Source organism: Halichoeres trimaculatus, unplaced genomic scaffold (genome assembly GCF_033239565.1).
Source record: "Halichoeres trimaculatus isolate MK-OKI-2021-1 unplaced genomic scaffold, fHalTri1.1 fHalTri1_scaffold_5, whole genome shotgun sequence".
In the NCBI taxonomy this organism is placed as follows: domain Eukaryota; kingdom Metazoa; phylum Chordata; class Actinopteri; order Labriformes; family Labridae; genus Halichoeres; species Halichoeres trimaculatus.
In genome coordinates this window covers 1,152,427-1,164,847 of record NW_027437183.1, presented here as the reverse complement: position 1 = coordinate 1,164,847, position 12,421 = coordinate 1,152,427, and the positions used below count along the sequence as shown (strand labels likewise).

At 37.9% G+C, this 12,421-nt stretch overlaps 2 protein-coding genes across 4 annotated transcripts in view; one reads left to right on the top strand and one right to left on the bottom strand.

The window, feature by feature from the left end:
• Window positions 1-3,574: 3,574 nt before the first annotated feature.
• Window positions 3,575-9,217, bottom strand: rnf214 (ring finger protein 214). Of its 2 annotated transcripts, none has more exons than XM_074669328.1 (7): window positions 9,106-9,217; window positions 8,844-8,971; window positions 8,304-8,533; window positions 8,078-8,211; window positions 6,533-6,761; window positions 6,214-6,423; window positions 3,575-4,715 (listed from the first exon to the last, which is right to left on the bottom strand). In XM_074669328.1, exons 2-7 carry the CDS (start codon window positions 8,959-8,961, stop codon window positions 3,927-3,929), a joined length of 1,710 nt encoding a protein of 569 aa, XP_074525429.1. In that variant the 5' UTR covers window positions 8,962-8,971; window positions 9,106-9,217; the 3' UTR covers window positions 3,575-3,926. The 2 variants fall into 2 exon arrangements, with proteins under 2 accessions (XP_074525429.1, XP_074525430.1); XM_074669329.1 differs by having other exon boundaries at window positions 9,124-9,209.
• A 1,549-nt stretch (window positions 9,218-10,766) lies between these two features.
• snx2 (sorting nexin 2) overlaps window positions 10,767-12,421 on the top strand; it is a 34,754-nt gene continuing 33,099 nt past the window's right edge. Inside the window, exon 1 of one of the 2 annotated variants that reach the window (XM_074670921.1) lies at window positions 10,767-11,028. In XM_074670921.1, coding sequence (XP_074527022.1) covers window positions 10,930-11,028 — 99 coding nt within the window. In that variant the 5' untranslated portion in view covers window positions 10,767-10,929. The remainder of the gene's footprint in view (window positions 11,029-12,421) is intronic. The other variant, XM_074670922.1, reaches the window with a different exon arrangement.

The window sequence follows — 12,421 nt, the reverse complement described above, 5'->3', positions numbered from 1 at the left end:
TATTTTTAAACATACAACAACAAACAACAACATCAAACTCTGATTTCTTGCCATGAACCACAACTTGGTTCTACATCCTTCATACAAGGTGCAATCTGCTTCAAGTTTAACAAACATGATCAAGGTCCACCTGCCAACACATCCACATGCTCAATTCTCTGTTATTACAACAGCGCCACCCTCTGGAAATGCATGGCAGCATCTTTCACTAGATTGTCCAATCTGCTTCAAATTTATCTCACCTGATCACAGTCCTATGGTGGCCAGTGGGTGTCAGATGAATTGCAAAAGCAACAAGAAGCAAGAGCAGAAACACAAATGCAAAAGTTACAACAAAAATGCAAAAGCCATTGCACAAATGCAAAATACAAAAAAACACAAATGCAAAAGCTACGACACAAATGATGCAGGAGCAAAAACATAAATGCAAGAGCAAAGGCACGAATGCAAAAGCTTCAACACTTACGCAAAAGCCACAACAAAAATGCGAGTGCAAAAACACAAATGCAAAAGCCTCAACACAAATGCAAGAGCAAAAACATGAATGCAAAAAGCCATAACACAAATGCAAAAGCCTTGACACGAATAAAAAAGCTATACTCCTAAAGCAAAAGCCACAACATGAATGCAAAAGCTACAACATCAAGGAAACAGCCACAACACAAGTGCAAAAAGCTACAACACAAATGCAAAAGCCATTACACAAATGCAAAATACAAAAGACACAAATGCAAAAGCTACAACACAAATTATGCAAGAGCAAAAACACGAATGCAAGAACAAAAACATAAATGCAAAAGCCACAACAGAAATGCGAGAGCAAAAACATGAATGCAAAAAGTCAAAACACAAGTGCAAAAACAAAAACATAAATGCAAAAGCCAAAACAGAAATGCAAGATCAAACACAGGAATGCAAAAATCCATAACACAAATTCAAAAGCCACGACATGAATGCAAAAGCCTCATCATGAATGCAAAAGCTACAACATAACTGCAAAAGCTTCATTATAAAGGCAAAAGCTACAACACAAGTGCAAAAAGCTACTAAAAAAATGCAAAAGCTACATCACAACGGAAGTACAGCCACAATGGAAGATAAAAGTCAGTTATCCCAACAGAAACAGAAAAGATACAAAAGTTAGTAAATCATAATCTCTTTTACTTCATCTTTGACAAATTTAGCTTGGTAGGGGTCTCACCTTCTAATATCCTTTATGGTACTATAATTTTTTTTTTCTTATATATTTTTTTTAATCAAATATTTATTATATTATTTTTTTATTTCAGTAACTGGAAAAAAAGGTAATCTTATATGTAGCTTTATGGATCAATAGCGTTAGCGTCAAAGCTACATTGACCATGGCTGAAGGTAAAAAAGAAAAAAAATAACTTACTGACTTTAACAACTTCTCTGTGTCTGTGTTTGTTAGGAAAACTGTGGCTGTACTTCTGCTGTTGTGATGTTGCTTTTGCAAATCGACTGACACCTACAGGCCAACGTACAGTCCCACTCTGGATTCATAAACAGGTGCATTAGGGTGATAGGAAGAGGAAAAGCTATATTGTTGAGCGCTGTGAGGATCAGGATGGTGACGGGCTGACAGGACAGACAGACCTTCACTTTCTGGATGCTTTACCTGAATTTGCTTTTCCTCTGAGTGTTTTTCTCTCACAGTCAGCGTGTGTGTCCTCCTCCTTCTCCTCCTCCTCCTCCTCCTCTGGGCGGTGTTTTGTCTTTATTTCTCCAGCTCCTTCATTCATTACAGCAGCTTTACTGAAGAGCAGCAGCTTTTATCGGCACGGCTGCCTGTAAAATCGCTCAGAGAGACTAACCTTTAAACTGAGGAGGAGAGCCAGAGTTTGTTAGAGAGATGGACGTTCAGACTGTAAACAGGAAATACACACACTGTCATTATTTCACACACACACATACACACACAGCTCCAGATAGACACATTTCCAGCTCTGTGCAGCTCTGTGTGTGTGTGTGTTTTGATATTTATTGGGAAGCGACGGCTCCTTTAACCTCACACATCGACCGCCCAGCGTTCCCATTAAGGCTGACTGGGATGTCCTCAGGGAGGGTGTGAGTGAGAGTGTGTGTGTGGATCTTTCAGAAGCGAGAGGTTGTTTTGTGGAGAGTTTATGGCCCGATATTTCCGTCCTGAGTGTTTATTTGTGAGTTCACGGTGATGTGTTTACTGTAAGTGCAGCAGAGGGCAGCCAGGGGCTCGATGCAGCTCACACAGAAACAGGACGTTATTAAAGCCTAGGGATAAAAATGATAAATGATGTTTATTTTGTATTAATCCTTTAATAAATACCATCTTTTTTTTTTATCATACTCAATCAGGTGTCCCTAATAAATCTGCTGTCTTAAACACAGAAAAAAAAATAGTGTCTGAAAAGTGAAGTGAATGCAGAGGTGAAGCAGAGCTGCATTCTGTCAAATGACCAGCAGGGGGGGCTGCAATTATTTTAGTCTCTATAACAACGTCACGCTGGCTGATGAAGTTTCCATTTCTTAATGATTTCTGTGATTAATTTTGTAGTGATGGTGGACACTGGAGACTAACTGTCAGACAGAAAAAGGACAGAAGAGCAGAAGAAAGAGAAACAGGAGAGAGATAGAGCACAAGCTAAAGGCTAAAAGGGCTAAACTCTTTGTGCTAATGTTAGGCAGCAGTCAGCAGTTATTCTGCAGTGGTCTGTTCAAACTTGAGAGTCTATCAATAAAATGAAGAGCCAGGTTACGTTAGCTCTGCTTGGTGAGGTTGGAGTTGGTAGATGAGCTCTAGTAGGACAGAATTTTGTTGTTTAATTAATGTTTTGTGAGAGAAGGGACAGATATGATAAAACATTTTCTTCTTTCTGCTCCTGTTCATTTATTTTATTTTTTTTATTCTTATATATATATATATATATATATATATATATATATATATATATATATATATATATATATATATATATATATAATTTGATTAATATAAAAAAATGATATACAAAGTCAAAAAATATAAGTATACATTTTTTTACAAATATTTAATTATTATAAAAATAAAAAATATTTAATTTATAAATGAAAATAAAATCTAATTAATATAAAGATTAAAATATATTAATATTGAATTAAATAAAAAAAATAAAAAATATTTAATTAATATAAAAATAAAAAAAAATGGATATACATTTTTTTAAAACTAATATAAAATAAAAATAAAAAATAAAAAAATAGTATTTAATCATTTTAAAAAATAATACTTAATGTACAAATAGAAATATTTGATTAACAAGAAATCCAAAAATATTAATATTTAATTATATAAAAATTAAAAATATGAATATTTAATTAATATAAAAATTAAAAAATATATTTTTTAGACAGTATGAAGGAAATAAAGACTAAGCTAAATTGGTCCGTAATGCTAAATGTTGCACGATAACCCGCAACACACTGGTATCTATTTGTCAGACTTGAGAATAACTCATGATTCGCGCTCAGATGTTCATTAAAATAGTTTATTTATTCTTTTAACAAACGTTCTGATCTAAACAGAGGCTTTTGAAATGTAAGGCAAAATTTATTTTGGCATCATTCTTTATAAACCAACATTAAACATAAAATAGTAACTGTGTGCAGATGCTCAACAGATTTGGTTTGGTGATTTACAGAAAAATAATTTTCTAAAAGCATTGTTTAAATGTTAAAGTTGAATTAGTAGAGATCAGTTTTTTTATTCTGAACCAGCAGGGGGCGATAACTCACTTCAACATGACTGATAATGCAGCCACCTGCTTTGAGGAACACGTCATTTTTTTTCTCCTGTTTGGTGATGAAACAAACTTCTCCAGCCTCCAGTGGATCAGAGCGATGTTTCTGGATCCTCACGGCTCAGCGTTTGCGTGGTCGGCGTTCCCGGGTCACTTGGCGGGGCAGAAGGGGCAGGAGTTGTTCTTGCTGGACTGCAGCCACACCTGGATGCAGTCTTTGTGGATGGTGTGGGAGCAGCTGAGCGGGTGTCGGCTCTCTGGATCAACGGGGTTCTGACACATCAGACAGAGTTTACGAGGCACGGCGCTCTGACCTCCGCCTGCTCCGCCCGGCGCCGGTCTCTGAATGGGGCCGGGCGGATTGGGCCGGCTGATTGGTCCAGGAGGTGCACGCTCGCTCTGCGCCAGCGTTACGCCGACCTGCTCCATCAGCTCCTCCATGGACATGCCGGCCAGCGTGCCGCGAGACGTCTTCACCTGCTGCAGCAGCGACCTCAGCTGAACCCTGCTGCATTGTGGGAAACGAGCCTCCAGCTTGTCCAGGACTTTGTCCAGTTTCCCAGCGGGGGCCGAGGATGCAGCAGCAGCAGCAGCAGAAGGAGGAGGAGGAGGGGTGGAGGAGGTTGTAGGGTGGGAGGGCTGAACATGAGGAGGAGTCGGGGAGGGATTAGGGGGCGGAGTCACTCTGGGAGGTCTGATGGGAGGCTGGATCGACTGCTGAGGCGGAGGCTGGGGCAGCGGCAGGAGGGCAGGCTCGAAGTAACGTGGAGGTGGTGGGTGGTGGTAACGATGGCGGAACGGAGGGTGGTGGAACGGGGGAGGATAGAAGTGTGGGGGTCTGTGTGGAGGGAAGTGTCGGTTCATCTGGTGTGGAGGAGGTGGAGGCATGAACTGTGGGCGGAGCAGAGGCTGCATCACCTGATTAAACCTCAGCTCGGCCTGCAGGGGGAGAGGAAAGTTACAGTAAAGTTAAAATCACTCTCTGCACGGTCAAAGGCTCAGAAACAGGGCAGACATCGTAATATAATTCTCTTCAGTGATTGGCTGGTCACAGCTGGCGCTCCTCTCACAGTGAGCACTGCACTCCCCTCGCCCACCAAGAAAAGTCTCCCACTTGTTTCTAAAGTTCAGTTTCTTATCTGGGCTTGCTTTGCTGCCTGTATCATCCCTGCCTGATTCTCTCTCAGCTTTCCACAACAAGAATCAAACACGACATGTTCTTGAGTTTTGCTTTCATTTCTCTGCATACACTGCACACACTGCTCGATGCATGAAGGTGGAGAGGAGTTTTGTTTGTTTTGTTGTTATTTTACAACTGAATACCAAAATACTGTAAGAAGCAATGTTTTCAGAAAACAAAGAAGGTTTTGTGGCAACACCACGAGTTTATACAAACGTGTATTAACCGTCCAGAAACAGAACTCTAAGCTGCAAGATAAACAGATGGAGGAGGTGAATCTAGTACAAAACAACCAGACACCAGACTTACAGACAGAAGCCACTTGAGTCCTTTTAGCATGACCAATAATATCAAGGTAGCTGATTTATGGAAATGAAAGTAATATTCAATTATCTTCAACTTAATATCATGTTATTTTCAAAGTGTAATGTGTATAATATGATAAAATGTCATATGATATAATATATATATAAAATAATATAATAAAAATATTTTAATATAATAAAAATATTTTAATATAATATAATATAATATAATTAAAAAATTATATAATGTAATGTAAAATAAAATAATATAATATAAATTAATATAATATAAAATAATGTAATATAATACAAATAATGCAATATAAAATGAAATAATATATTATAATTTAATACAATATAATATAAAATAAAATAATATAATACAATATAATATAAGAAAATATAATATAATATTCAAAAAATATATAATTTAATATAATATAATATAATATAATATAATATAATATAATATAATATAATATAATAAAGTATAATATAACATGAAATAAAAGAATATAATCAGCCAATTGAATGAATTTTTTTACTGGAACTCAAAATATGTAACAACATAAAGTTTGGTTTGAAATAAAGGTTTGCTAAACTTTACCTTGTTGTGATTTTTCCCTTTTTGCAAATTTTTAAATCCAACTGAAAGGTCTGCTTCTATCATAATACTGGGGTCATTTTGTACGTCAAATGACAGAAAAGGGAAAAATCAGAATATCGAGATTTATATAAATTGTGTCTCATTATATTGACTAAAAAAATCCAGATATTAGTATTTGGCTGTATCGTGTATCCATGTTTTTCTTTCTTTGGTCTGATTGATATCAAACTTCTCCTCCTCAGCTAATCCTTCACACCTTTCCTCCTCCTCCTCTTCCTCATGCTGTGAACAGTGAACAGTCTGTCTCTCACATGGATCAAAGTGCAGAGTGTAAAAGCGTCTCACCATGGGGACCTGAGGCAGTGACGGGATGTTGATCCTGGGCAGAGCCTCCAGCTCTCGTCCCTGCTGCAGCTGCTGCAGAACCTCCTGAAAGCGGCTCTGCAGGTCCGCCTGGCTCCTCCGAACCACCCCCTCCTTCTTCTCCCACTTCTGCCTCTCATGGGGGAACTGCTGCGGGGACTCTGACCTCAGGACGCTCAGGTACTGTTTCACCTGAGACAAGAATACAACAAGGTCAGGGTCAGAGTTATTCATGTGAAACGTTTAAGGTTTGTTTTGGTGTTTAAAGTCATAAATCTGAGCGTCTGTATCTGATCGTTACCTCTCTCAGCCAGGCCTCGATGTGCTCCATCGCCACGTCCCTCTGCTTCTCCACGGCGGCGATCTCGTCCTTTAAGGCCTGCAGCTCGGCTTTCCGCGCCTCCTTCCTCACCTTCTCCATCTCCTGCCTCAGCTCCTCCAGCTCCTCCTGCCACCTGCGCTGCTCCTCGCTCTGCTCCTCAGAGAGCGCCGCCAGCTTCGCCTCACTCTCCTCCAGCTCTTTAGCCAGCCTGGGCAGAGGAGAGGAGAGGAGAAGAGAGGAGAGGAGAGGAGAGGAGAGGAGAGGAGAGGAGAAGAGTGAGGATACCAGAGTGAGGATTTGCAAAGAACTTCATTACCAACCACCGAACAGCTTGAGTGTGTGGGTATTGACAGCGGAGGAGGCTGAGCTTTGCCACAACCTTTCCTCTTCTTCCTCTACTTTTGGTTTTCTCTGATCAAGATTTTTGTGGATTTAAAAGTATTTTTGTAAAAAAAAAATTATAAAACAAATCTCTAACAGAAGTTGGGTCTTTGAAGGAGACTTCACAGTAAGACAAGGGTCCTCAACCTGGAGCCTCTTGTGGCTCTTTGACTCCTTTACAGTGGCTAAAGCTAGAGCAATATAATTAAATTTTGTTATCAAATTCATTTTTTTTTTCTTTTTTGGAAATTTTCAAAATGTATTGAATTTAAAAAACAAAACAAAACAAAAAAATAAATAAATTTCAACATTTTCTGAAATTTTTGCACAATTTTTCCATTTAATTTTTTTATTTTCCAAGTATTTAAAATTTTTTGGATTTTTTTCAATTTTATTTTTATTTATGTATTTATTTAATTAAAAATTTCTTGATATTTCAAAAATGTTTGTAATTTTTGCAAATATTTAAAACTTTTTTGCAATTTTTTGAATTTTTTAAAGAATTGTTTAACTGCAAATGTGCCAGCTTAAAAGAAAGTAAATACTTCATATGTGGTAAGAGATTAGCCAACAACAAAAAAAATGAGTTAAGAGATATCAATATTCATTCATTTATCATATTCAAGGATACTTCCAAAAATTTTGAAATTCTTGGAAATTTTCGAAATTTCCTCTTTTTTGTTTTTTTTTTTTGTTTTACATTTTTGAAAAAAAAAAAAACATTTCAAATTTATCTTTTTTTCTTTTTTAAACCTCAAAGTTCTGTCATAGTTGTTAAAATTGCTGAATTTGTGAAGAAAAAAAAAAAGATTTTAATTTTTAATTTTTATTTTTTTGCACACGTTTTGAAGATAATAAACCAGGAGCATGTGTACGATTACATAAATTCAAAAAGCTTCTTGTATAGATAATTATTCCCTAGATATCTGGTATGCATAGAACTTTGTATCAAGTTATATCAACTTTTTGTGGCTCGTGAATGACTTTACTCCAGGTGAGCTGAGGCTAAATGGCTGCTGTGAATAGAAAGGTTGCAGACGCCTGCATTAAGAGAAGTCTCTGGGGAAACGTGCAGCCTGTTTTTAGCTCAGTCGTCCCTGAACTTTAATCATTCACCATGTCTCCTGTGATAGTGGTGTGTACCTGTTCCTCTCCTCCTCTACTTTGTTTTTTTCTGCAGTCATCTCCTGTTTCTTTGTCAGGAAGTTCTTCCTCGTGGCCTTGGAGTTGTTCAGCTGCAGCTTCACTCGCACCGACTCCAGTTTATCCAGAAGCGCCTGAAACACAGCCGCAGAGTGACGGCTCAGTCAGCTCATGTTAAACTCCAGCAGTGTGTGAATATGTGTGTGTGTTTGTGTGTGAGTCTCACATGGTGCTGCTGGGTGACCTCCTCCTTCTTATTCTTCAGCTGTAGTTTCTGTTTCTCCTTCGCCTGCTCCTCTTCACCCTGTTTCTTCGTCAGGCTGTCGTATTGCTCCGTCAGCTTGGAGCTGTACTCCAACATGGCCTCCACCTGACTCTCCCAGTCCGGGTCGGTGTTCACGCTCAGCTCCTGTGTGGTGCTGTCTGTCTGCACGGCCTGAGCCTTCTGCAGCAGGTCTGAGGAAAGGAAACAAGGAGATAAAACAAGTAAACAAAAGAAGAGTGTCCTTAAATCATCTCCGCTGAGGGCATGATTTTAATGACTCATCAATGAAAATCCTCATTAAGTCTCATATTATGAATTCACAGATATCTGACTGATGTTTCATTAATATTTCAGGAGCATCATCACCTTTATTTATCAGACCTCACTGACTTCTCGTTTAATCTCGGGAGATCAGTAGCTGTGTGGTTTGTTAGCTTTAGCCTGAACACGGAGTTAACTGTCCTCTAATTAAACACCCTATCTTTGTTACTGTGCTCTTACCTTCTACTGATATGTTTGCCAAATCTTCCTCCAGCTCCTCCACCTCCTCCTGGCTCAGGTGTTTCACCTGAAGATCCTCCCCAGACACCAGGCTAGCCGTCAGCCCGTTAGCCTCCATGCTAACACAGCTACATGCAGAGAATAGAAAGTGAAACACAGTTAGCTTAGCTGACACGCTAAATCCAGAGCCAAAATGTTTTATTAAAGTTTATCTGGTAATGGTGGTGGTTCCCACTGATACAAAAACACATTTGACTTTTACCTGAATCAGTGTTATTACCGGTTATAAACTCCTGTTTACCGCCTGTAGTTTGCTAACGACGCGGAAATGATGCATCAAAGATCGTCTATGGCGGAAAAGATTTTTTCTACAACAACTTTATTGACAACATCATAAAGCTTTCATCAATGGGTGACAGTTAAACCAAACTGCTGCTGTTACACTCTTATTTATATCACCTTTCACACAGCCAAACATGCAGCTTTTAAAGTGCTTAACAAAAGAGAGACAATTGATAACAGAAATATGTGAGAAGAATCTTTTTAAAATACTATGAAATCAAAATAAAATCATTCCATTATATTAAAATAGGATCCAACGGATATCATAACAGAAGTAAAATAAAAGACACAATGAAAGGAACTGAGTTCAAATAAAATTGATTTAAAAATAATTTAGTAGAACAAAATTTATTACATTTAGTACAGTTTTATATGTTTGTTAAAAAAACTATGTGTGAAATAATAAAAAAATAAAAATAAAAATTTATTATAATAACAAAAACAATAATAATAATAATAATAATAATAATAATAATAACCACAACTAAAACAATATAACAGTGTGACAGCATGAGAATAAAAACAACTGTATAAAAATATAAAAGCCAAAAAAAGTACAGTAATTTATTTATATTTTATTTGCATACAAACAAGTGCAACTTTCGGGTTATTAATACCTTATAAAAAATTTATAACACAAATATTACATAAAATTTGCGAGATTTAATTTATAAAACAAGAAACATCAAGACAATGAGGTTCTGTTTTATTAAAAAATAACAATAATTTAATTACATTTTCTCATAATACCACTGCTATTATTTTTTGTATTTTATGTTAATGATATATTGAAAAAAGGGGGTTTGTATAATTTTTAATGGTTCATCAAACCGTTGTTTTTTTTTTTTTTTGTTTTTTTTTTTTGCTGTTTTTGCTTTCTTCTTGTCAAAATTAAAAGGAGGACAAAACCTAGAGCTCATATAGTTTAGGGTCTTGGGATTAATATACATGATTGATACGTGGCAAGACATTAGCAAACAACAAAAAAATATAAGATGAGAGGTATAATTAATTTATGATATTAAATTCAGAGTTTTTTTTTTAACTTTTAAATGTTTTAAAATTTAAAAATGTTTTAAAATTTAAAAATTGTCTGAAACTTTTTCCACATTTTTTTAAATTTCATTTTTTTAGCTTTGCAAATATTAACATATTTTTGGAAAAAAAATATTTCTTCATTTTTTTTTACAATTGTAATTTTTGCAAATATTTAAAACTTTTTGCAAAATTTTTGAATTTTTTAACAATTGTTTAAATGCCAATGTGTCGGCTTAATAAAAAGTATATGCGTCATATGTGGTTAGACACTAGCAAACAACAGAAATGATGAGTTGAGGGGTATCAATATCTAAACTAAACTGAAACTTGCTATATAAATTTAAGTTTTTATTATTATTATTATTATTATTATTATTATTATTATTATTATTATTATTATTATTATTAAACTGCTTGAAAGGGTTTGCGTTGTGTATGTGGTTTTAAGTGTAACTGTTTTTGTGAAGTTCCGGTGAAAAGCGCCTCGGAGTGAGAGCTCTGTCGTTCCGCCTCCTCTCTGGCTCCCATCAGGACTCCTGTTAGTCACATGACAGAGCTGGGAAAACCTCCTGACTCCCCTCTCCTCCCCTCCTCCTCCCCTCTCCTCCCCTCGGCCTGTCAGTCGCCTGTTTCCCTGTCTGTCGGTGTGTGTGTCTGAGAGCTAGCCGTTAGCTTCATCACCATCCACCGCGGGAACGACGCCAACATGTCGGACACAGCCCAGGACCCTCCACCGCAGCCCGCCGACTCCAAGGAGCTGAAGGACGCCGAGAGCCAGCTCCCGAAGCCGGCCGCCACACAGGAGGTGAGGAGGGAGAGGAGGAGGTGATGAAGGGAGGCCGAGGGGAGCTGTGGCAGCAGGGCGTGATGCTCCCAGCTGACACACACACACACACTCACACACACTCACACACACATAGAGGTTTACATGAGAAGGTTTCTGAATGAGCTTTGGTCTGAGTGTGTTTCACCAACCCGAGCTTCATCACCACACACAGCAGCTCAGGGAACAATACTGACGCTGGCCTTCATAGACACTCTTACAGGAGCCGAGGAGGGTCAGACTGCGTGGAGGAAAACGCGGAATAGGTGTGTTTACTCACCGTCAGGTGACAGTCACACAGGTGTGTGTGTGTGGTGCATTCAAGGCTGACTGGAAAAACGGACAAAAGGCGCAGTTAAGCAGATTACAGCTTCCTGTTTGTTGTGTTTATGCTTCTGTTGTTGTTGTGGAGCTCAGTGAAGGAGGAGGTGATGGTTCACTCTGTTTATAAATCACAGAAAAATATGCAAACTGCAGCAGAGAGGAGAGTGAAAGTGTTGGGATAACTTTAAGCCACTTAGTAAAAAAGATTAATGCACAAACCAAGTTAAGAAAACCAGCGTTTTGTCCTCCAGTTGGGGTTTTGTTTATGTCATTATGCAGGATAAACAAAACAATAAGCTGCTCTCAGAGACAAACCATGCCGTGCTGCTACCGTGCATTTCTTTACTCTTTGAAAATATTCAGAAAATTTCAGGATAGTCAGCTCCTAAAGTTTCTCAGAGCAGGAAGTTTCCTCTGGAGAAAGCAGGAAAACGGGGGTTTGGAGCAGGTCAAAGATGAGAAGCAGTCATCATCGTGAAGGAGAAAAGAGAGGAAATGAAAGGGTTGATGTGCAGTGACGACGTAGACACGATGCTAGTCTGTGCTTCTTTAAAAACATAGGTACATTCATGGAGAAGTTATGGTCAGGCTGCTTCTGTTTCGACACAGGATACCAAAACCTGTGTCGTAGAGATTACAGCGACGTTCACACACTGACTCACGCTGCAGCAGCAGAGCAGGCAGGAAGCGTCTGGGTAGAGCCAGGATGGAGAGGTAAGGTGGAAAAGTAGAGATTATAAACTTCAGGTTGTCAAGTTTGCAGCTGATCCTGAAGTTTATGGGAAAATTTGGCAGAGAGGAGACCTCAGAGGAGATGTATTGATATGGCTAGCGATTATGGGGTATGTGCATGTAGAAGGCACAGTGAAAATTTGGAGATCAAACATGCACCTGGCTGAAAAATGTTGGAAATTTTAGGGTTGTTTACATATAAAACAGCTTGTCTTTCAAATGAGCTTTTGGAGTTTATAAGGAGACTCGTAGAAAAAAAGTCAGGGTAATATCAGGAAGGAAAAGTCAGGATAAGAAATTATCTTCAACCTGAAAAGTT

Bases quoted from the DNA above. Each gene is read 5' to 3' on its own strand.
- rnf214 (XM_074669328.1), bottom strand. From the start codon at position 8,961: ATGGAGGCTAACGGGCTGACGGCTAGCCTGGTGTCTGGGGAGGATCTT. The intron at 8,534-8,843 runs GTAAGAGCACAG...TCCTTTCCTCAG, and splicing joins GGCAAACATATCAGTAGAAG to ACCTGCTGCAGAAGGCTCAG. The intron at 4,716-6,213 runs GTGAGACGCTTT...CTCCCCCTGCAG, and splicing joins CACTGCCTCAGGTCCCCATG to GCCGAGCTGAGGTTTAATCA.